This window comes from Akanthomyces muscarius, chromosome 4, assembly GCF_028009165.1.
Source record: "Akanthomyces muscarius strain Ve6 chromosome 4, whole genome shotgun sequence".
Lineage (NCBI taxonomy): Eukaryota > Fungi > Ascomycota > Sordariomycetes > Hypocreales > Cordycipitaceae > Akanthomyces > Akanthomyces muscarius.
Window position 1 is genome coordinate 4,481,415 of NC_079244.1, and position 23,188 is coordinate 4,504,602.

At 53.4% G+C, this 23,188-nt stretch overlaps 11 protein-coding genes across 11 annotated transcripts; 8 read left to right on the top strand and 3 right to left on the bottom strand.

Annotated features, from left to right (window-relative positions):
* Positions 1–1,991: 1,991 nt before the first annotated feature.
* Positions 1,992–2,796, top strand: LMH87_012218 (uncharacterized protein; the record flags this gene model as incomplete). Its single annotated transcript, XM_056201493.1, has 2 exons — positions 1,992–2,317; positions 2,400–2,796. The coding sequence occupies 2 exons, from the start codon at positions 1,992–1,994 to the stop codon at positions 2,794–2,796; spliced, it is 723 nt and encodes a 240-aa protein (XP_056053240.1).
* A 250-nt stretch (positions 2,797–3,046) lies between these two features.
* On the bottom strand, positions 3,047–4,461 carry LMH87_012219 (uncharacterized protein; the record flags this gene model as incomplete). The annotated part of the gene is made up of 3 exons (XM_056201495.1): positions 3,047–3,081; positions 3,138–3,729; positions 3,781–4,461. The coding sequence occupies 3 exons, from the start codon at positions 4,459–4,461 to the stop codon at positions 3,047–3,049; spliced, it is 1,308 nt and encodes a 435-aa protein (XP_056053241.1).
* Positions 4,462–6,369: 1,908 nt separating this feature from the next.
* LMH87_012220 (uncharacterized protein) lies at positions 6,370–7,106 on the top strand (the record flags this gene model as incomplete). The annotated part of the gene is made up of 3 exons (XM_056201496.1): positions 6,370–6,768; positions 6,831–6,912; positions 6,967–7,106. 3 exons carry the CDS (start codon positions 6,370–6,372, stop codon positions 7,104–7,106), a joined length of 621 nt encoding a protein of 206 aa, XP_056053242.1.
* A 78-nt stretch (positions 7,107–7,184) lies between these two features.
* LMH87_012221 (uncharacterized protein) lies at positions 7,185–8,459 on the top strand (the record flags this gene model as incomplete). The annotated part of the gene is made up of 4 exons (XM_056201497.1): positions 7,185–7,482; positions 7,548–8,268; positions 8,357–8,377; positions 8,432–8,459. The coding sequence occupies 4 exons, from the start codon at positions 7,185–7,187 to the stop codon at positions 8,457–8,459; spliced, it is 1,068 nt and encodes a 355-aa protein (XP_056053243.1).
* Positions 8,460–8,881: 422 nt separating this feature from the next.
* On the top strand, positions 8,882–9,865 carry LMH87_012222 (uncharacterized protein; the record flags this gene model as incomplete). The annotated part of the gene is made up of 1 exon (XM_056201498.1): positions 8,882–9,865. The coding sequence occupies one exon, from the start codon at positions 8,882–8,884 to the stop codon at positions 9,863–9,865; it is 984 nt and encodes a 327-aa protein (XP_056053244.1).
* Positions 9,866–10,260: 395 nt separating this feature from the next.
* On the bottom strand, positions 10,261–11,912 carry LMH87_012223 (uncharacterized protein; the record flags this gene model as incomplete). Its single annotated transcript, XM_056201499.1, has 7 exons — positions 10,261–10,597; positions 10,649–10,939; positions 10,987–11,033; positions 11,082–11,282; positions 11,331–11,622; positions 11,671–11,728; positions 11,807–11,912. The coding sequence occupies 7 exons, from the start codon at positions 11,910–11,912 to the stop codon at positions 10,261–10,263; spliced, it is 1,332 nt and encodes a 443-aa protein (XP_056053245.1).
* Positions 11,913–12,036: 124 nt separating this feature from the next.
* On the top strand, positions 12,037–12,677 carry LMH87_012224 (uncharacterized protein; the record flags this gene model as incomplete). Its single annotated transcript, XM_056201500.1, has 4 exons — positions 12,037–12,155; positions 12,393–12,397; positions 12,533–12,614; positions 12,671–12,677. 4 exons carry the CDS (start codon positions 12,037–12,039, stop codon positions 12,675–12,677), a joined length of 213 nt encoding a protein of 70 aa, XP_056053246.1.
* A 766-nt stretch (positions 12,678–13,443) lies between these two features.
* On the top strand, positions 13,444–14,836 carry LMH87_012225 (uncharacterized protein; the record flags this gene model as incomplete). Its single annotated transcript, XM_056201501.1, has 2 exons — positions 13,444–13,585; positions 13,638–14,836. 2 exons carry the CDS (start codon positions 13,444–13,446, stop codon positions 14,834–14,836), a joined length of 1,341 nt encoding a protein of 446 aa, XP_056053247.1.
* A 686-nt stretch (positions 14,837–15,522) lies between these two features.
* Positions 15,523–16,402, top strand: LMH87_012226 (uncharacterized protein; the record flags this gene model as incomplete). The annotated part of the gene is made up of 2 exons (XM_056201502.1): positions 15,523–15,710; positions 15,781–16,402. The coding sequence occupies 2 exons, from the start codon at positions 15,523–15,525 to the stop codon at positions 16,400–16,402; spliced, it is 810 nt and encodes a 269-aa protein (XP_056053248.1).
* Positions 16,403–16,532: 130 nt separating this feature from the next.
* On the bottom strand, positions 16,533–18,992 carry LMH87_012227 (uncharacterized protein; the record flags this gene model as incomplete). Its single annotated transcript, XM_056201503.1, has 1 exon — positions 16,533–18,992. One exon carries the CDS (start codon positions 18,990–18,992, stop codon positions 16,533–16,535), a length of 2,460 nt encoding a protein of 819 aa, XP_056053249.1.
* Positions 18,993–21,206: 2,214 nt separating this feature from the next.
* On the top strand, positions 21,207–22,951 carry LMH87_012228 (uncharacterized protein; the record flags this gene model as incomplete). The annotated part of the gene is made up of 5 exons (XM_056201504.1): positions 21,207–21,218; positions 21,336–21,359; positions 21,434–21,556; positions 21,684–22,471; positions 22,549–22,951. 5 exons carry the CDS (start codon positions 21,207–21,209, stop codon positions 22,949–22,951), a joined length of 1,350 nt encoding a protein of 449 aa, XP_056053250.1.
* Between the last annotated feature and the right edge of the window lie 237 nt (positions 22,952–23,188).

Genomic DNA, 23,188 nt, shown 5'->3' on the forward strand with positions numbered 1-23,188 from the left:
TAGATGCAACGAGAAGATGGACGTACACTTAGTGATGTGTTTCCAATCATTGTCAAGGAGAAGCCCTGGGAAAAAGAGGGGATAGGGATAACAAGAAGGGCGAAAAACAGGCGGCGATTGCACAACTATACTTTCGAATGGAGAAGACGGAGCACGTACCGGCATGTCAAGCAGCCAGTTCTGGCCTTTGTCGCCCATCTCCTTTTCCGAGGATTTCCAGCCTCGGTGAGTGCTACAAGGCCACTGTCGGCCATTTTCCGCTGATAAAATGCGCAGTGTCGGTGGTAAGAAGATCGTGGTGGTGAAGAGATTGGGACGTCGTATAGGGCAGTGAGAGGCTCAGAGAAGTGGGAAGACAACTTTAAAAACAGCCTCTCCTATATCGAGCCCGACGCTGCGGGGTTCGGGGGCGGAGACCTATTATTAGCACAGAGCGGACATAAGATACGTCGATGTAGCGCTCCAGCCTCAGCCTTGGCTCGGCGTTGTCAGCTCTGATCTGCGCCATGATGTAGCACGAGCAGCGCGCTTTTAATTACTGCCAGCGAGGCGCTCCGGCTGGTGAATAGAGTCTGGCGGATGTTTGATGCGTCCAGAACGAGGCATCTCTTGGCGACCGAGGGCAGGTTTTTTCTCCTGGGCATACATCTGTAACCGTCGCTTCAAAAGAATTAGATCGGGCGCCTGGGATGAGCTGGAGATGGAGATGGCGGGCTAGTTAGTTCATCAAGCCTTCAGCCCTGTCTCGCCCACGCCAGCGCAATCCACTCGGCTGCATCGAACACCAGTAAGCGCCCGACGCAAGGCAGACAACTGCCCTCTTTCCATGGCTGGATTACACCGCCGTAGTATTATACAAGTCGCCCGTGGAAGAGGAAACTAGCTATACCGCGGAGATTATACGCGTGAAGATCACGATCAATCACTCGAAGGCGCATCTTTTTATACCGATTGGGGTTACGAATATTCGTCTTGTGTGAGAGCTCTACTGTACTATCACTTGGAGAATGGTGAATGCTCCTGTTCGCGGAAGATGTTCGTCCGGGCCACCAAATTAATGCTAGCGTAAAAAGTAAGATGCGCGCGGCACCTACGAAATGTAGAAGCTGACCGGCGCGCTGTGGTTTAAATGTTGTAGACTGAAAGACTCCAGGGCGAAACGTGGCAGTGCAGCACGCCTGCCAACTAGCCAACAAGAATTCGAAGACCGTATAAAATAGAGGTACTTTAGTCAAGTCGAGATACACAATAGGACAGAGCGCCTATCTGAAAGAAACTAGAGTAAGAGAATGGGGGAAAAGACAGCAAAGTAGTACAAGAAGAGAGAAAGACGACAGTAACAGTGAAAGAGATGAAGAGGAAGAAGAGTTAGTACATCCTTTTATTTGTATAGAGATTACATTAAAGCAAAACTCCTGGTACTTTTTTTATGCAGTCTGGATACCACAAACGGGCAGATCGAATACCAGCTAGGTCTCAGTCCCTGTAACTTGATGCGCCCGTCCCCGTTGTACACGGAGGCCGACAGATCCTTCAAAGTACCTCACATGCACATATTCCCATTTCGTGTTGACGGTTGCACTACTCGGGAGTGAACTGGGCCTATTGTTGCTTGCCATACCGACACGTGCTGTGTAAACTGCACCCAGCCTGATTTGAGCGCCTTGGCTCTGAACGCCACTCGCCAAAACAACAGGGTTCTATTCTGTCCCAGCGGTATCTAACGCTATATTAAGGCTGGACATTAAGAATTAAGCCATGCATAACGGTAGTCACAAGAGCAGGGTCTTTTTGATAGTGCCAAGTCTCCAGCAACAGCCCAGTCTCCCAGAATCCTACCTTCCCATCTTCTATCCCCGGATCCAGAATGGTATTTATGTATTGACACCCCAATGACTTACTACCCTCTGGCAGTCCAATGTTCGCAATTGCTTTTAAGGCCTAGCAGCACAAATTACACGAATCCTTCAATACGAACTCATCGATAGGACATGGCCACGGCAACTGCTACGGTACCTTCCGCGACTGCGCCTGCACTTACGGCACTCTTCACCCAGCCCAGTGAGTGCGCGTTGCTTTTTACAAGCCTAGACATCGAAAATACATTCACCGGGGGCGGCCCGGTAGAGATACGGTCGTACTACCAGTCCAACACGGCCAATGCCCGGTTTTCCTCCTGCAACCCGCCAGGCTGGGACCTCGACAACTTCACCTTTAGCCCGGCCGTGTGTCCAAGTGGATGGGTATACTACCGCGTCACGCTGACGTCGTCAGACATAGGCCAACGAGCATATACCCAGGCCTGCTGCTGCGCTAGGTCCATCCGTATTCTTTCCGGTCAACTGTGCCTCCGCAAATATAGTGGGAGACACTTCACTCACCACGGTGTTATTCTCTAGTGGCTTTACATACGCCGGGAATGGACAGCCCAATCTGCCGTCGCAGCGTTGTGATAGCGAACCAACCAGCTTCGCCCCCAGCCCAGGGAACGAGACCCTCAGCGGCGCAGACGCCACGACCACGATGATAGTCACCATGCACCAGCCCTTTGTCGCGCAGTGGCACGAGTCCGAGACAAAACTGCTGCCGTTTTCGCTGCCTAGCATGGCGTCGGGTGCGTGGCTCCCGACGTGGACCCCACGCAGCAAAGCGGAGATTGTCGGCGGCTACAGGTCTTACAGCAATAACAAGCCGCTGTCCGACGCCATCCTTGCGATAATTGCGGTGGGCTCGATCCTCGGGTTCTTCGTGATGATTGGGCTCTTGTGGTGCTGCAAGCACGCGATGGGGGAGTAGCCAGGGAGGAAGCCCGGCCGGCAAGGGAAATAGTAGGCACAGCAAGCTGCTCGACAAGTATAAACTAATGGACTAGAGATGCCGAGCAACACTGGATCATGGCAGCAGGGATGTCAAGAGAAAGACTTATATTGTGGAAGATAAAACAGGTATGGCACATCGCTGGTATCTGCCCAGTCGTATTTGAGGAACATTGTGCCTAGCCTCCGTGATTAGCGTTTTTACTACGAAATCTCTTTGCCATTTGCGTTCAAGTTGGCTGTACCAGCTGCTCTCCCTTTTGGTCTTTTACTAGTGGCGTTATTCATGTAGATCTGAGATAATTGAAGGCTTGCCTTTACCATTGGGCTTTATAGCTTTCTTTTTTTTCTGGGCACTTTTTGTCTTAGCGGCCGGCGATAATGTTGAGGCCGTGGATGGAGACTTTGTCTGCGCCTCGGATACAGACTTTGCCTTTGCTTTGGAAGCTGATGCTGCTTTCGCTTTAGAAGTCGGCTTTGCTCGGGTCTCGGATGGAGACTTTTCTTGTGCCTTGAACGTAGGCTGTACCTGTGCCGTGGATGTAGATTTTGCCTTTGGCTTGGATGTAATCTTGGCCTCTGTCTTGGGTGTAGGCTGCGCCTTCACCTTGGATGTCGATTTTAGCTTCACTTCAGATGCAGACTTTGCCTGCGCCGCGAATACTGATTTTGCCTGCCCCTTGGACGCCGATTTCGCCTGCGCCGTAGATGCAGATTTTGCCTGTACCATGGATGCAGATTTTGTTTGTGCCGTGGTTGCAGACTTCATCTGTGCCTTCGGGCTGTCGCTCTTGGCCTGCTGGGGCTGATTTGAAGCATTAACCCGCAAAGGATTCGCCTCGACCGGTAGCCTTTGGTTGTCCATTTTTCTGCGGCACTTCTCGGCACAAAGGGTTGCAGTCGCCCTACTCGTCTGAATCTGGTGTCAACGCAGGGATGCAGCGCAAACCGCGTAACTACGTACAGTGACCGCCCAGTATATTGAAGCCCCGGTCTTGTAAAAATAGAGCTTCTCCATGATGGTATGCTTTTCACGCCTGAGATCCGTTTCTTGACACTCGGACGTCTTGACAGAGTCCCAGGTATGATGCGGCCATGGCCGGGGCGTTAGAACTTTTGGATGCGGGAACATCCTTTTCCATTCATCAACCCTGTCAACGGGCCAGTAATGGTAGAGGCAGTCTCCGGCGCCCTCGATTTGCGGGTGAGCCAACATGATTTTAAACTTGTCGGGATCACAGCAAGCGGTGAACCATGGCTCTTCGATGTTCTGATAGTACGACTCGTAGTATGGGTTGAATCGCTGGGGTGGATGGCGCGCCAGCACAACCACTTCGCTGCCCGTGCTGATAAAGACGGCAAAGAGAATGGATGCGGCGTGCACATAGAGACACCACTGGTAATCGTCCTTTATGTTGCGGCGGCAACTTGGGTTCGACTTGTCCATCAACGGACCCATCGCCTGTGTCAGTGTCTTTCGATCATGTTTGCGGGCCCAATCCTCCGCTTGCTCAAACTCAATGCCGCTCCACAAGACCATTTTATGCGGCTCGCATGCGCTGTTAAATCGCGCCCAGATTTGAGCAGCCTCGTAGAGGTTGACCGACCCAAGCCATTTGTCAACATCCATTGTGCGGCGAAGCATCGACACTTTGCTCTCATTGGCTGAGCATTACTTGGGATTGGTTTAGATATCTCCCAAGGGCTTAGAAGACAAGTTGGACCAGCCTGATGTTTTTATAGTGGCCCCGCGCCCGATCGTCGATCGGAAACACGGCGTCATGCCTGCGCCTTTCAGTGTCTGGCTGGCCGCAAACGGCAAGGCTAGCTCTACGACGTTGCCGTCAAACCAATCAATTGCAGCGGCCAGTACCGCTCCGACTACTTTGAATAGCTGTGCATTCGACGCACGTCTAACTATTATAAGCTATCCAATATAAGTAGACAGTATAGGTATGCTACTTGATTATCTCGACTTCATTGCTTGGTCGGCATTCGAAATGGAGTTGGTTCCCATCTCCAGCGCACAAGTCAGAAGCCCAGCAGCAGCGAACCTGGATTTATGATTTAAAGAAGATGGCGATATAGAGCCGGATGATTTCGACCACGACATTTCTTATCTCGAGGTGACCAGCGAAACGACCGAAAAGGGGGGTGATCCCGCGTGCGTTGGCTGCGAGTGCGATGGCAATGGCGAAAGCTGCGATTGCGAGAGGGGGGGTTCAAGCTACCATGTAGAGGGTTGCTCTAGCCGGAGATCATGACGGTTCAGATGCAGGTTGAAGGAGAAAGAGAAAAAAGTCATTTAAAATTATTACAAAACTAGTTTTAAATAGTTATTAAGTACCAGTACAGCTAAAGTTATAGAACGTGGATTATAATAAAGCTATAGTTATATCTTCTCATTGGCTATAAAATAAATTATATATATACAATAGTTTAAGGACGCCCCGGCCTAACCGTAGCTAAACACACTAGTGGTCAGGTTATCAGCTCAGCGATGGTCAGGTTATGACCATCCATTAGAGCTATTGTAGATGGAACTAGCTATGCTGGGGTTGTTCTAAGCGGGCATATCACGACAGACATTCTTCAACTCGTCGCACTTGACGTTGTCGAGTGCTTGAAGATGGCACAATCATATTAGCAAGCCCCTGTAGCGTAAGAGAAAATTTGACAATATCATGTCACTGGACTGGCCGATGTTGTCTACATGCCGGCATATAAACTGGAAGGTTTGCCTCGCGCAATCCACGTCTTTTGCCGATGACCTCCGCGGAGCGTGTTTGGTCTAATGGGGTCACCATCTATCTGATGAACCTTGCGAAATGCAAGCGTGCACCGGACGAGGGATGGAAGTTCCCGATGAAAACTACGAGGCTCGATGAATTGCGCGGAGCGTCTCAGGGATGTCTATCTCCGCAGACATCGAAGCTGTAGGGTTACGCCTCCTTATATTCATGTCTAGTCGGTGCTTCCTGTCCATGCAGCGACGGCTAGGCTTTCAGCCTCGCCCGCGCAGATCAATCCTCCGACGCCACCCTGATTTAATCAAAATCAGGAAGTGCCTAATATAAACCGCACCGCGAGTTACAATGCGCATCGCGTCTTATGTTTAGAACAAGAGTTTGCTGTAGATCTGGTGTTCCCCATGTAATCCTGGGGAAATATATCTCAATTTTACGAGAATTGATCGCATAAGAGCAAGACAGTCAAGAGAGCTCATGCTCTGCTCAATTCACTATACTTTGAATGGATAGAGACGGTGGATGAGGGAGTCTGGGTCTAGCGCCCAAGTGACTCACTTAGGAGACGCGCCGATATGCGCCGGCATTGACGAGAATTAGAGCGTTGAATGAGCCCAGGCTTTACAGTCATTCAAGAGTCATAATCGAAATAAACCTGTCTGACGTGTAATTTTTGCAGCTGGCTGAAATATATTAGACGTTGTTGACGACTTGTCGTTCCACCCCCACTCATCGATCACTCAGCGCTTAATCCATTGAGCCGTTTCCACCTCTCACAATCAGCTAGCAACCACCGTATTCTCATCATGTCTGGGAAAATAGACAGTATCGTAGCAAGCGCTACAAAACTGGTATTGGACGATATCACTGGCGAAATGGTCGCCAGAAATGAGCTCAAAAAAAGAGTCCAGAAGCGGGCGAGAAAAGCGGCTGCAGAAGAGGCACGCGCTCAGAGAGCCACCGAGGCCCAGCACGACGCAAAGACCGCTGCTCCAAAAATAAAAACCGAAAGAGGAGTGCTTCCCATTATTGAAGATCATGACACCATGTTTACAAAGGGTTTCTTGGCTGATGTGTTCAAGGAGCGACCGGTCAAGCCAGTGGTCACTCGCTTCCCACCCGAACCAAACGGCTATCTGCATCTAGGCCACGCCAAAGCCATTGCCATAGATTTTGGCTTTGCTCGGTATCACGGAGGAGAAACTGTAATGCGATACCCAATATGCCAGGACCTGCGTCCAGCAACTAATCTCTCTCGGTTTTCTAGATTTTGCGCTTCGACGACACCAACCCAAACGAAGAAGACCAGGTTTACTTTGATGCTATCCAGGACATCATCAAATGGCTAGGTATCTATCCATGATATACCACTATAAGGACTAATCAATCCTGACAGTACTCAGGCTTCAATCCGAGCAGGATTACATATTCCAGCGACAACTTCCAGCGGCTCTACGGCCACGCTGAAAGGTTGATAGGGCTAGGCAAGGCATACGTGTGCCACTGCACCCAGGCCGAGATTCAGCTCTCGCGCGGTGGATAAGACGGCAAAGAAGGTCCGCGCTATCGCTGCACGCACGCCGCGCAGGGTAGCGACACCAATCTGGCCAAGTTTCGAGACATGCGAGACGGAAAGTACGCACCCCAGACGGCTACCCTGCGCATGAAGCAGGACATGGAGAGCAACAACCCGCAGATGTGGGACATTACAGCGTACCGCATCCTCGAGGATAATAAGAAGCATATACGCGCACCGGACTCGAAGATGTACCCGACGTACGACTTTACGCACTGTCTGTGCGACAGCTTCGAAGGCATCACGCATAGTCTTTGCACAACGGAATTTATCCTGTCGAGGGAGAGCTACGAATGGCTGAACAAGACGCTGGAAGTCTACGAGCCCATGCAGCGAGAATTTGGTATGCGACCTGACCCTCCTTGCATTTTTGTTCTTTCTATTCTTACCTCGTGGTCTGTGTTCTAGGGCGATTGAATGTTACCGGCACCGTCATGAGCAAAAGAGTGCTGAAAGCGCTTGTTGAGAGGAAGATTGTCCGTGGCTGGGACGACCCGCGACTGTATACTCTAATTGCGCTGCGAAGAAGAGGCGTCCCTCCTGGCGCCATCTTGTCCTTTATCAACGAGCTGGGCGTCACTACTGCCCGGACATTTATCCAGGCAACACGCTTCGAGCAGTCTGTGCGCCGCTATCTGGAGCAGACAGTGCCTCGTCTCATGCTTGTTCTGGACCCTATTCTTGTTACTATTCAGGATCACGAAGGTGTCCTGGAGCTCGAGGCGCCCTTTTCACCCAAAGATCCTTGCCTTGGGACGCACAAGCTGGCCTTGACCAAGACAATCTACATCGATCGAGCCGATTTTCAAGACACTGATGATAAGAACTACTATAGACTCGCGCCTGGAAAGACGGTGGGCTTGCTTCAGGGTCCGTCTCCCATTCGCGCCGTGTCGTTTACCAGGGATGAGGCTACAGGCAGAGTGACCGCCATTGACGCTGTCTTTGACAAGACCACAAAGCCAAGAGCCTACATACACTGGGTTCCAGACGGCTCCACCAAAGCGGAAGCGAGAATTTACGCTCCGCTGTTCAAGTCGGAGAATCCCATGGGGGCAGAGGGGGAATTCTTGAACGACGTCAATCCCAGCAGCGAGACAGTGTACCCGGATGCAATGATTGAGGCGGCGTACGAGGAAGTCCGTAGACGGGCCCCGTGGCCTGCGAAGGCTGGCGAGAATGAGAGCGACGCTGGCCCAGAAACCATTCGCTTCCAGGCACTGCGCGTCGGCTACTTTGTAAGCGCTCGCACATGTATTCCTTGAAATTGTTTCGCTCACTAATTTGAAAAGGCTGTCGACTCTGATACTACTGAGGTAAAGGTCGTGTTGAACCAGATCGTTCCGTTGAAAGAAGACTCTCGGAAAATATTCTAGTTCAAATCAGCGGTATGCTAGCCAGTCGAAATATTATTTTACTTTGAAGCCTCGACATTGCAGGTCGGCCTTGTGTGGGAAGCGTCGAGTCAATTAAACATTCAAAGATTTTTTTTACATTCTGTCAAAGTCTTCCTCATCGCAGAGAACTAGCGTATGTGTTCAAATTATCTTAGAGTCAATTTGTTACGATGTAATAGCAGCGCCGATGACTGCACGTGTTCGCGAGTCTAATGCAGCTCTGAATCCGGAGAGTAGCATCAACCCCCACTTACATCAACGTCACTTCTACGTCTCATTCATCATCGCGCAAGCAACTCACACATCAGTCCGTTATATTAGTCCATCTCAAAATTGAAGCCCACCATGCCCCCACCACCAGATCTATCTTCATATCGCCTCAGCGACGCCGATTCCCGGCGCATATTCCAAGAGGAGATCCTCCCCGCCGAGTTCCCCGCCGACGGTGGTGGCGCCTCTGCCCCATCACCATCGACACGCAAGCAGCCGCTCGCCGTGCTCGCCGTCGGCCAGACAGGCGCCGGCAAGACGCTCCTGGCGCCCGCCATCATCCAGGCACTCGTCCCGTCGGCCAAGCCCGCGCACTTCATCGCGGACACGTACAAGACGTACCACCCGCAGTACACGCGCTTGATGCTGTCAACGCCGCAGCACGCATCGCCCGCGACAGGCCCGGACGCGCGCAAGTGGCTGGCCATGGCCGCCGGCGAGGCCACGAAGCGTCGGGTGGACGTGGTGCTCGAGAGCGCGTGCCGCCACCCGGACGACTTTTGCGACCTCGCGGCACTGTTCCGCGCCGCCGGCTACCGCGTCGAGGCCGTGGTGCTCGCTGTCCCCGAGGCGTTGTCGCGGCTGGGCATACTCGCCCGCTTCTACGAAAAGAAGCCCGAGGCGCAGTCACGTGGCCTGCCTGTGCGCTTGACGCCGGTCAAAGTCCACGACGACTCGTACGTGGGGCTTCTGCACGCGGCCCGGTATTTGGATGAGTCGGACGCGGCAGATCAGGTAGTTGTGGTGCGCCGGGGCAATTTGGTCGCGTATGGATGGGAGAGGGTGAGTGGTGAGCCCTCTGAGATTGCAAAGGCGGTGGAGAAAGAGCGCCAGCGCAACTTGACGGACACGGAGATGGAGGTCGCCCTTGGTGATGCGCAGAAGATCAGCATGCACGAGGACGCAAAGGAGCAGCTGCAGCAGGTCAGGGAGCTGATGAAGCCGCTCATCAGTGATGATGCGCAAGGTGTAGCACATTCGTCTTTGGTCCCGATAGCATTTGCGCAGAAGGATGGTGATGAGAGAGCAAGCAATGTGCTTCGATTAGGTTATGCATGAGTAATATACAGCTACGTGGATACTGCCGAGAAGCAGGGCTGCCTGGTTGCAACGATTTGGCTTCAGTCTTTCCCATCGGCGACTTATTCTTTTAAAAACATTTCATTTGTGGTCTTTAGTTTCTCCAGGACCTGCACACGGTTGTCTCGTCGGCCGGTAGTTGACAACTTGTCAGCACGTGTGCTCGATTGTTGAGCCAGGCGGCGAACCTTGACCACTCGCAGCTGGGGGACTTTGGATACAACCGCCGAGTCTTGCGCAATCTTGGTCTTGCCCGTCTTTGCGTATCTCGTGATTACCAAATCCTGAAAGTCTACGGTGCTGGAGAGGCGGTGCGGCCGGATCTGCTCCAAAAGATCCGGCAGCTGCGTTGGCAGTGGCCGCTCGCCCTCGTCCTACAGGGCGGCCGTCCTAGCATCTAGCTTCTGGAAGAACTCGAGGTGGCTGGTCGGTGTGTGAAACCAGTCGTGGCAGTCCGCGCCCGCAGATGTGATGCGATGGCTGGCTTTGATCTTCATGCAGCTCAGGATGAAGCTCTTGGCGTTGGGGGACGGTTCCCTTTCCCCGGAGGAGGCGAGCCGGTCGTGCAGCACAGTTCGAAGAGAGTCCTGGTCCAACTGCGCCAAGCCATCGATGCCATCAAGGCCGCAGCCAGAAGCCAGCAGCATGGAAATGACACCAAGCGACCAGATATCAGCAGCGGTGGTCTGCCTCTCGCCTCTCGAGACCTCGCTGCATATCCAAGAGTCAACGTGTGTCGTGAACGCGGGAGTGTTGGCTTACGGTGCTTGAAAGTTTTGCGTTCCCACATTGGTCTTGAGTTTGTTGCTGATGGGCAGCGCGCAAGAGCCAAAATCGGATAGCATGACTCGTTGGTACGCGATTCTAGGGGAGCATGCGAGAAGCACATTCTCTGGCTTGAGATCTCGGTGTACAATGTTGCGCTTGTGTAGCCAGTGCAGGGCTCGAGTTATTTGTCTCACGATAATGCGCGTGTCGAATTCCGGAATAGAATCATGTTGATTGATATATGATAATAAGTCACCCCCAGAGGCCAATTCCAAAAACATATATCTATGTCGTTAATGAATCGTCGCCGGCGCATTTTGTTGTGCTCTTACAGGGTATGTGGAGACCAGACGGCATCGACGTAGGTCAGGATATTGGGCTGTCGCGTAGTTAGCGGCGGCAAAGACAAAAAGGAATAAGAACCCACATGTTTAAGCTGGCGGAGAACCTCGGATTCTTGCAGCAGTTTTTGAGGCGACACTTGCTGCCCGCGAATTCCTGTTTGTCTCATATTGACAATCTTGCACACCAATTGCTTCTTGGATGTCGTGTTTACGGCGAGATGCACTGACCCTTGGCTTCCGGCGCCTAGGATACGAGGTAGAATCGAGTAGTTTTCCTCAAAGAGCTTTTACAGTTAGCGTCAATCACGCTTGAGGCCCTATCTAGACTGCACCTGTGCTTCCTGTGTCTGAAGGTTGTTGAGAGACTCTTCTGGCGTCAGCGATTCCTGTTTGAAGAGGAACTGCCAGTATGGTCGGATCTCAATGACATCGCCGTCGGCCAACAGATATCCCGACGTCATTTTATCCGAATCGCCGATACAAAGACCATTTACGTAGGTGCCGTTGCAAGATTTGCGATCTCGAACGTAGACATGGCTTATACCGAGCTCGTAGAGGATGACGTAGACTTCACAGTGCTTTCTCGAAACGTAGTTTTCCGCATCTTGACCAATTGAAAATGAACTGCAATTAATTAGTACCAGGCACCAATTCCCTCCACGAGCAGCTCACTTTGCGCGCTGGTCTCGCCCTATCTTCAGTATAGCTCTGTCGCGCAGCGGAATTTCTTCTGTGCCCCGGTAAGCGAGAGGTCCACACAGGCCAGGCCCTTCTGGTAATTGCAGCATCTGCGTTGGAGGTGACTGACGGCTCCTGTGAGGCTCATTTCGAGAATCTGTGTGGTAGAGCCATCCCGCGACTTGTCCAGAGTGCCTTGCCGCGTCTCGTTCGGCGTCTTGATCTACAAGCTGCATTTCGTCTACTCATGCAGGTTCAACGGCGTGTAAGTCGGTGCAGTAGCGTAGTCTGTATTTTGGAATCGGCATCACGTCAGAAAAATCTTTGCATTACAACAGCATCATTTAAAAAAGGCAAAAAATGATTGAAGTCGCCGCAACACCAGCAAACGGATTCGGACCTCCGACAGCTGGCAGCTGGCAGCTGGCCGCGCAGCCGTCAGCCGCCAGCTGGCAAACAGCTCTCGAGCTCGCATCGCAGTTCGCCAGCTAATTGCAGGCTTGCCGTAGCCAGTGGCGATAGCGTTTGTGTGGGTGGAGCCGGCACCTGCATCATGACAGCATGACTGGCCAATGAACGTCGAGGGAGGTAACCCAAAACAGCCGAACACCCACACGTGACGCTTGGGGGTTACGTGCCCTACTGAAGTAGCTTAATCGCTAGAATTTCGCCCCCCTCATTCTCAGTTGTTCCTTATCCAACAACTTCTCATCCAGGACAAGTGAGTGCTACCATTTCGAGGCGAAGGCATGGAGGAAGCTTGCATTGGATAGCCAATTGGCAGCGGCTATCTGTGCAATGCAACCTTCTGTTGCGGCCGAAGTTGATCATGCGAACCAACACTAACACCTCCCAGATTCGCCCAAGATGAGAGCCAAATGGAGAAAGAAGCGCGTCAGGCGCCTCAAGCGCAAGAGAAGAAAGATGAGGGCTAGATCGTAAGTTTTGTGAATCATTATTGATGGCCTGGAGCTTCATACTAACTGTTTCGAAGGAAATAAACGTATCGCACTTCTACCTGACTTGACGCATCTTTCATGAGTTTACGACTACGCTCCCATGGGCATATGTTACGCCGGTTCAGGAATTGTTTATGCTACGACCAAGAATCTCCGCGAGGAGTCTTTTCCAAGATTCCACATGGGGAATGGCACGATTGCTTTACAAGTAGCCTCGGAGTTTCGCCCAATGGTGCGACGGATGGGTAATGGACAAACAACGGTCGGGTACCAGTCGGCGTTTTGAGATCGCCTCGAGAAAAGAGCAAGCTGCCGTACCGCACGCTTTGAACGCCTCGCGTCGCTCGACAACAATACCAGATTTGCTCTACAAACATCTTTGATCCCCTGCTCTCGTGACCAGTAAACTTATGACCTCATGCTGTCGACTCTAGACGCGCCAGCGAAATAGTCAGCAGTAAATATGAGTTTGAACATATAAACTAGTGCTTCAGCTTGGAAGAAACTGCGACGTCATGATCGAGGCGATCTGCTGCAATTCTTGGCCTGCGCATCCCAGCGGCTGCTGGTAATACATCTCACCCTGCCGCTTCGTCCACTGTAGGACCCTGTTTTACAAATTTCCTACAGCGATGCTTCAGTGGGGTCCAGCGCTGGTGGGGGTTTCATTCAGTCCCTCACCGCCCGGCCGGCTAATGGGCGGTCGATTTTCTGCTGTGCCAGTTGGGCAGATCCAGAAAAAAAATTTGGGAGCCGCCGCCAACCCAGACAAGCGCAGCATCAAGCTCGTCCAGACGACCAATTCGCCATGGCTGACCCAAACGGCAAAAAGCGCAAGAGGGCAGCCGACTCGGCTGCAAAGCCGTCAAAAAAGGTTGCCATCGCAGGCCCTCCTGCAACCGCCAACGTGTCGAAAGTTGTGCGACCCAAGTTCTGTCCTCCCGTGATTGGTATGACGGCGCCCGACAGCAAACGCAGCACAAAGAAGCTAATACGCGGCAGCCACGACCCCTGGATTCGAGATCGGCGATAATCTGGTCTTTCACCCGTATCAGTCGAAATCCGAGGCTCGAGCGAAGAGCAAACAGCTCAAGACTGCGGTCGACAAGAAGCTGATGCTGCACTCGACGTCGCATCACAGCGTTAACTACACTGTCCGAGAGGATGACCCCCAGCCTGGCTCGAAGCCGCTGCTGAACCATTTTGTTGGCATTTACGACCCCAAGACTGGCAAGATGGAGGTGGTGGAGGCGAAGAAGATGGTGATGCGCGGCGCCGTGCGGGCCAAACAGGCTTCCGCGGACGCGATGGAGGAGAAGGACACTAAGCAGAGCATGATGGAACTCAAGACCGACCTGGGCCAAACATTCGGAACGAAAAAGGCCAGAAAGGTCATCAACGAGCGTGTGCTCAACGCGATTTCACCACAAAAGAAGCCTGGCGACAAGCCGGCCGAGATTGACGACGCCTCGCGCGCCATGCTCCATTCAGTCGGCAAGGTTGCCGCCGAGATGGCAAGCCGCGAGCAGCTGCAAGCTGTCGTGGACGACGCCAAGCCTCTGCCGCCCGTCAACGTCGATGCCGAGGAGATTCAGGACGCCTACGATCCTGAAGCCGTCGTCGGCGCCGAGATCCTCAACATGGTGCCCATCCGCGAGTGGCAAGAAAAGGTGCGTCACAAGGAGGGCGTGCAGACCAACTCCAAGTTCGTCGCCATGCGCGTCAACGCCATTGCCAGCAACACCTCGGCGGCGGCCGAACAGCGCCTGCGCGTGCTGCGCTACCTCGGCTTCGTCGTGACCTTTTACCGCAGCACCAAGCCCGGCCGCCAAAAGGGCACGCGGTCCGTCCCGCCGCGCGACAAGCTGCGCGAGGTGCTCGCCCCGGCGCCCGAGGCCGTGATCGAGAACATCCGGCGCAAGTTCTCCGAGGCGGGCGAGATGCGCAAGTTTCACATTGACCTGCTGACGACGCACCTCTGCGTGTTTGCGTGCATCGCCGACAACTTTGAGGTAGACACGCAGGACCTGCGCTACGACCTGCACCTCGACGACAAGTCGATGAACCAGTACTTTCGCGAGATTGGCGCCCGCGTCAAGCCCGTCTCTAGAAAGGCCGAGGGAGTCGTGACGTCGATTGCGCGCCTGATTCTGCCGCTCGACTTCCCCAAGCAGAGACACATTGCGCCGCGCAGAAAGTAGTACGACCGGACGCAGCGCCTCTTGTTTTGAAAGTGGCATGACGACATTCTGAAAAGTGATAAAAAGGAAAGCATTTGTATAGCAGGGAAAGCACACACTGCTTCATGGCGTTTGGGAGGCTGGTTGCTACGCATTTAGGAACTCGGTCTGGATGATATTATAATTGGACATAGCAATTTTCTGTCGATATTCTCAAAGCTCGTGCAGTTGGCCGTGCGATTCGAGCAACGTGACTGGTTAGCCCCGCGTGAGGTCTTCTATGTGTGGCGCTTCTGTTGCTTGCATATGCAGTCCGGAAAGCCGCCAGCACACCATGTTTCCGTCTACTTGACAAAGGGAATAATTCCGTTTCCGCTCCAGACACTGCCCGACGGCGAATTGATGAGACGAGCAGCAGAAAGCTGGTTGATGGCGCCGTCCGCGGCCCCACCTGTCAGGTAGCCTCGGCTCTGGGGAGCTTCGGTTTCGTGGGGAAGGTCAGCGGCGAACATCAACGGACAGACATACCCTTTGCAGGCCTTTTTGATGGTTTCATCTCGTACAAAAAACTGTCCAACAAGTGTCCCAATCATATACTACGCATAAGTTCCATCTAGAAAAGACATTGAGTCGAGATTCAGCACCTTGACCCCCCTAGCACTTTGACCACATCACCACCCACTACACACCAAATACCCCCAATCATTATGACGGACAAGGTCATCAGCGTGGAATACCGCGGCCGCGTGGCTCTCATCCTCATCGACAACCAGAGCAAGCTCAATGCGCTCACGCAGCAGTACTACTTTGAGCTTGCGCAGTCGCTGCGTGAGATTGAGAAGCACGATGAAGTCTTTGTGACTGTCATCATGGGCAAGGGCCGTTACTTTTCCGCGTAAAGACCCCCTCCCTTCCTTGTCCAAGCAATAATACTCTTCTTCACGATGCTGACTTGATCCGTCTAGCGGCGCCGACGTGAGCATCACCCGGGCCACGCCCACGGAGCCGTCCGAGGCGTACACGCACTGGCTGCAAAACTTTTCCGCCTTCAACCTCAACACGACGCTCGCCTTTGCCGAGCACCCCAAGGTTCTCGTCTTTGGGCTCAACGGGCCCGCGGTCGGCCTCTCGGCCGCCCTCGTCGGCCACGCCGACTTTGTCTACTGCACGCCGCACACCTTCCTCCTCACGCCCTTTTCCTCGCTGGCGCTCGTCGCCGAGGGCGGCGCGTCGCGCGCGCTGGCCCTCCGCCTGGGCCCCGCGCGCGCGGCCGAGGCCCTCATCGCGAGCCGCCGCATCCCCGCGGCGGCTCTCGAGCGCTGCGGCTTCGTCAACGCCGTCTTTGACGAGCCCGACTGGCAGAGCTTCCACGCGCGCGTGCTCAAGGAGGTCGACGACACCATGGGCGAGCACCTCAGCGGCGACAGCATGACGGGCATCAAGAGCCTGCTCAAGGCGCCGGAGCGCACCATCATGGAGTCGCAAAACTCAAAGGAGGTCATGGCGGGCCTGCAGCGCTTCGTCAAGGGCCTGCCGCAGGAGGAGTTTCGCAAGATTGCCGCGGGGGAGAAGCGTCACAAGCTGTAAGGGAATTTGGGACTCTGTATACTCGCGGGCGGATATAGCAAACAATTCTGTCAGACATCACAATGTTTAAATATTACAATGATCAAGGGAGCGTTCGTCTTGTCTATTTTGGAGGTAATGATGCGGTTTTCTATGCCAATAAGCCAAAAAGCAGGCTGATGCGCTGCCAAAATTCATCCGCTTGCTTGGAAATGCGCTTGCGCGCCGACTCGTCACTAATGCCTGCGTGCTTAAATACCTGCTCTGCCGCGGCCGCGAGATTCTTTCCAGCGACCTCGTCAGTTCCAACGCAGTTTTGCAAGACAGCAATGTCAAACAGCCACTGCGTGCACAAGTCTTTGACCAGTTCCGGGCTTGCCTGCTTGTCATCAGCGCCCTTCTCTTCATCATTGCCTGCCTCTTCCTCCTCGTCTGCTTGCCCATTGACATCCTCCGACATTTCATTCCCATTCCCCTCATTCTTGGAACCCTTGCCCTTCTTGCTCTTCTTCTTGGATACTTTCTTGCTGCCGGCGTCCTCTGCAGGGTCCTTGACAGCCAAACCTTCCAGTTCCTTTGCCCAAGCAGCGCGCAGGCCATCGCCGAGTCTCTGCTTCAATGCTGTCATGGCGCCAGTAGTCCACAAATCGACGCCAAGTTCCAGCATGGCGGTTGACAGACCATGCAAGAAGCCAAACAGCTCCGCTGACGGCTGGCTGGGAACGGCAGGCTCACCCTCCCACAATGGCTTGCCGGTGACGACACGAATAGAGAGTCCCGACGCTGCAAAATCTTTGATGCCAGCGTCCGCCACGTCTTCCGCGATTTTGGCGTGCAAAGAGGGCACCATATCCAGTCCAAACCTCTCCACCGCAGCGCGTTTGGGCAACTTGCTTCGAATATCGCGAATGACACGCAGGAAATAGGTCGCAACGGCACCACTGTGCTCTCCGTGCTTATGCTGCTCCCACAGATCCGCAAGATGAGCGTCCAGCTCTTTGTATGTCTTGTCCAACGCAGAATCAAGCTTGTCTTGCAGCTGCTTAGGATCCTCTTTGCCAAGCACCTGTTGTCTTGCCTCAATGGTCTCCTCGTCTTCCACCTCGTCATAGTCGTTATCCCATCGCTGCTTCTTGAGCGCATCCGTGACGTCTTTGATCTCGTCGATGACCTTGTACCAAGACATGTAGCTGTGGACTGCCCTGGAGACGGCATTGTTTCTTCCGTATAAGCGCGAGACAACCGCTTGCAGGAACGGCGCTGCACCAATAGCTAGCGCGTCGTCATAGCCGGCCTGATCCCAGAGCTCTTCCTGCTTGTCACTGACACCGGCTTGCCAACCTTCGAGGGTAGCTATAGCTTCAGAGCCAACCTGTCGCAACTTGGATACCTTGTTCTCCAGGACTGAAAGCATGCGGCTGTTGATGACGTGCCGTAATTCGTCCTGCATTTCTTGAGGATCCAAACCTTTAGCCTTGCCACCATCACGTATCCAAAGCTGAAGAACGTTTGTGCGAAGCTCCATGATATGTTTATAGTCTGTCATTTCCTGCAGTGTCTGCTTCAAGCCCTCAAGTAAACACCGAGACCCGTCCTCGGCCCAGCTGGATAGCATTTCGCGCGCCTGCTTGCCGTCGAGGTCATCGTGACGAATGAATGGCGTAAAGTACTGAAATTCTTCACCACACCATCGCCCATAAATATCCAGTCGTAGATTCTCGATGCGCTGCAGGGCTTCGTCTTCGACCAGTGGATGCTTCTTAAGACCGGCCAGCGCTTCGGGAAGCTTGGTCGGCAATAAAGCTTGCACGTCCAGTAGTGTTCGCGTGTACAGGCGCAAAGCATGCATGACGTTCTCTAGCGTTCGCAATCGTTCCCCATCTTCAACATCAAACGCTCTCGTTATGGCATTCTTGCGTATTTCGAGAAAGAAACGCAAGGCATCCTTTGCACCAGAGCTCGACGTGAGACTTGGGACGCATAGTGCCTTTAAGATGTCTATCCGTTGTGAATCGTCGCCGGGCTTCTCAAGAACCTTTTCCACGCGCCTTCGGAGACGCCTCCGAAGCGTGTCCAGAGTCTTCTTCAGTCCGTCTGCTGAAGCTTGCACATCAGATGTGACAGCGCCGTTACTAAAGCTCTTGACAACAAGCCTGCTCAGCGCGAGAATCTTTGCTGCAAGAATCAGTCGATCGCCCTTCGTTGTACCATCAGCGAGTCCGCTTCCGCCCTTTAGAATGCGCTCTGACACCAGCGCGCACGCCTCTAGAAAGCGCAGTCGTGTCGCAGCTGACGCAGATGGGCTCTCTTGTTTGGTCGTAAACTTTTTCAAATTGGCAGCCTTGGACGTAACAACTGTCCGCCCGCAGCGGCCGCCCATGGTGCCGAGAACCTGCTGCACCTCGTCATTGTCGCGTCGCATCCGGACAATGGCGTCGGCGGTGCCCAGAAGTTCTCGGTATGAACCGCCAACTTGCGTGCGCAAACGGCTAGATTTCTCTTCGATCTGGACATGGAGAGATTTGTGGAGGGACCGGATTTGAGGGAGTGTCAGAGTCGAAGAGAAGATCTCCTTTGAGCTCTCGTACGTCGAGGGGTCGCGGGATCCCATTGTGGTAGCTATCGGCCGAACGCGTGGGTTTTTATATGTTCTGTTGGTCAAGTTCGAGTAGCGGTCACAACTTCAGCATGGTAAAGAAAGTAGCTGCCCGGCGACGGCTGTTGTTGCTTGGCTTGCTGTGTTGCGTTGCGGGTTGAAAGTGTTGACGTGGAGCTACCACTGCTTGGTGGGGCAAGATCATCAACGGAGTGCATCCAGTGGTGAGCCATACTCCGTAGCGATTGAGCATATGCATGTATATGTTTCAATTCTCGTGGAAGTGATTAGATGAAGAATTATCCAATTGTTAATTGATTTCAGTTTCTTCAAGCAATATTTGGCCCGCGCTACCAGTTGTGCCAAAACGCACGGCAACACTCGTCGATCCGAGCCTCAAGCCAGCTACATTATTTGCATGTCCACGGAGGTCTCACTTTTCTTCCAGTACATCAGGAGGTTAGCGTCGACTGTAAGCGTTAATTTTTCGAGTTGAGAGCAAGATTTGCCGCGCCTTGCAAGTCACAATGCCGCAGTAAAGCAGGGCAAAAACGAAGGCCAACTGGAATTGGGACAAATTGTACAGACAGGCGCGAGGTGCAGCTAGGGGAAACACTTGTACATGTATGAACAATGCAGATTCAGGGCCAAGCTTTGAGTTGCTGTAAGATTATGTAAATATATCGTCAGTTGCATCCGGCAATCTTATATCTAACGACCGCGGCGAGTAAGTTCTGTTAAATAGGCGTGCTTGTAGAAATCAGAAAACCCTACGCTTAGCTTTAAACACGGTGTATCAACCAGTATGTTAATCAAGGACGGCGCAAAAGGAGCTCCTTTGTATCAAACCTGCATTGCATCTCGTCCATCTGGGATATAGGAGTCATGGAGTGTATGCGAGAACCTCTGCACAGAACTTGCACTGCTGGGATCGGAGGAAAACGCGGGGCTCGGAAAACGTAGAATTGCATACCATACCAAGAAAGTCCTCTTCTCCAAGGTCTTTGTCGGCTTCTGGACGCCTCAAGGTCATTGCCTGGCCACGCGTGAATGCGACATCTTTAAAACGCCATCCGTGCAGAGACGGTTGGTGCGAGTCCTCAATTTTGTTGGGTAACTTTAGCCGTATCCGCACAGCAAGAGAATATGCATGTCTCAGTACCTCTGCCCGCCTAATGCCAAATATTCGCAGCCTGTCCTGCTTTATCAACAGGCAACAACAATCATGTTCGATTGCAGAAAAAAAAAAAGACGAATGAAAGGGCAAGTAATCACCTTTTCCAAGCCACAGCAAAAGCCACAGCGAGGTCAGCGTGGTGTGTGGCTCGTGACCGTTGGGCGGTGGGGATTGCTGCATATCGGCGTTGCGATCCGGCGTTGGTTCAAGACGCGCCCGCCCTGCTTTTCTGGGGGCTCGTGTGGTAAATAAACATTAAACTCAGCATTGATGTTCTGGGTATCCGTTCTTATCGTGCCAAAAACCTGACCATCGGGCCCCTTCCGGCCTGCCTGCTCGCAAGTGGTAGTCAGCGGTCCCGTAAATCGCTGCCTACACAATTGACCGTAGCCGCAGCGCGAGATTGCTGCCTGAATGAGCCGGTCCAACAGTCCATCTCATCCTCATTATTGTCTGTCAAAATGTCGTGTGACGTTCGCCGGATCCACTCGCAGAAACGGACGTGTTTGGCCGTCGAGATTTACGATCCACACCCACCATTTTGGCCTGAAAACCTTCCAAATTCAGGCTGGCCTAGCGGGGGGGTTTCCGAGAACCCTTGCCTCCGCGGCCCTTTGCCTCCCCAGCAAGGGTTCCGCCACTTTCTTGTTTCGGTACCAGTGACTTGAATTCTGTAATTATGGCTGCCTGAGAGAGGAAGCAATCTAACAGAGGTGGAACCGTTCATGATGGAGGAGGGAACATCGGCCAGGCAGCCCCTATTGCCATCGACGAGGGGACCAAGGCACCCGCCGGAACGCGGCGGGCTCTTGATGCACACCGAGAAGCTTGTCTCACCGTGCGAGAAAAAAGAGCCCGATAAATATTTCATTCTGCCCGCCATCCCATTGTAGCTACCGTGAAGCTCAAAGTCAGCTGACTCCAGTTAAAAAAAAAGACAATACCCGCAGTGCCAAAAAGCCACACACACGTCCGAACCTTGTGTACTCCTCACCGTTTCCCGTTCCCAACCGTGTTTTATTTCTTGCCCAAATAATTTCCAATTCGCCAAAATGCGTGAAATCGTAAGTCTACGCCATGCGATCCATTGCCAGCAGTAGCTCAACGTGGAGCTTCCATCGCAGCTAGCTCTTTAAAAGATTTGGACATTTTTGCTAACACGGCCTTTTCTCACTTTATAGGTGCACCTCCAAACTGGCCAATGCGTCAGTACTATTCGCTGCGATATATATCCCGTCACCAGCGGCATTTGGATCTAACACATGCGCGCAAATTCTAGGGCAACCAAATCGGCAGCGCCTTTTGGCAGACCATTTCTGCCGAGCATGGCCTTGACAGCAGCGGTGCCTATCACGGCACTTCGGACGCCCAGCTCGAACGCATGGACGTCTATTTCAACGAGGTACGCAACAACAACAACAAACCAAAAAAAAAAAAAAAATGGAGAAGAAGAGGAAGAAGGAGCAGGAAAAACTTCAACTCACGCTCTACAACTCACCACGGATGCTAACTCGCTTCCCGTCTTTCAGGCTTCTGATCGCTATGTGCCCCGCGCGGTCCTCATCGACCTCGAGCCCGGCACCATGGACGCCGTCCGCGCCGGGCCCCTCGGCCAGCTCTTCCGCCCCGACAACTTTGTCTTTGGCCAGTCGGGCGCCGGCAACAACTGGGCCAAGGGCCACTACACCGAGGGCGCCGAGCTCGTCGACGAGGTGCTCGACTGCGTGCGCCGCGAGGCCGAGGGCTGCGAGTGCCTGCAGGGCTTCCAGATCACGCACTCGCTCGGCGGCGGCACCGGCTCCGGCATGGGCACCCTGCTCATCGCCAAGATCCGCGAGGAGTTCCCCGACCGCATGATGGCGACGTACTCGGTCGTGCCCTCGCCCGGCAACTCGGACACGGTCGTCGAGCCGTACAACGCCACGCTCTCGGTTCACCAGCTCGTCGAGAACTCGGACGAGACGTTTTGCATCGACAACCAGGCGCTCTACGACATTTGCTCCCGCACCCTCAAGCTCTCGGAGCCGTCGTACGGCGACCTCAACCACCTGGTCTCGGTCGTCATGTCGGGCATCACGACCTGCCTGCGCTTCCCCGGCCAGCTCAACTCGGACCTGCGCAAGATGGCCGTCAACCTGGTGCCCTTTCCCCGCCTGCACTTCTTCACCGTCGGCTTCGCGCCCCTCACCGGCCGCGGCTCGCACTCGTTCCGCGCCGTGTCGGTGCCTGAGCTGACGCAGCAAATGTTTGACCCCAAGAACATGATGGCCGCCTCCGACTTCCGCAACGGCCGCTTCCTGACCTGCTGCGCCATCTTGTACGTGACATATCTGCTGCAACTGCTGCTCCCCCCAAAACTGTACACGACGTTTTTGCTGACCGATTTGATTCTAGCCGTGGACGCGTCGCGATGAAGGAAGTCGAGGACCAGATGCGCAAGATCCAGAACAAAAACTCTCACTACTTTGTCGACTGGATCTCCAACAACATCCAAAACGCCCTCTGCGCTGTGCCTCCTCGTGGCTTGAAAATGTCCTCGACCTTCATCGGCAACTCGACCTCGATTCAGGACATTTTCAAGCGCATCGACGTCCAGTTCTCCGCCATGTTCAGACGCAAGGCCTTCTTGCATTGGTACACTGGCGAAGGTATGGATGAGATGGAATTCACCGAGGCTGAATCCAACATGAAGGATCTCATCTCCGAGTATCAGCAGTATCAGGATGCGAGCATCGATGATGACGACGATGAGGAGTACGAGGAGGACCTTCCCCTGGAGGAAGAGGTGCAGCTGTAATTCTAGTTTAGAGTTGTCACACATTTCAAGCCACGCCTCTCTTGCCTAACGGCAAGAGTTTATTTCTACGTTTATCTCTCTTGCAGCCTAGACTCAGCAGTGACGCAGCAGCTACAGTTGCCTAAGTGAAAAGACCCTGGTTGGTGTAAACACAGTTGAGCTCTTGAGAAGATCTTCAGGGTTGACTTGCAACTGATGTCCAACAGCGAACGAGACCCTGCTCGAACCCAGCTCGCA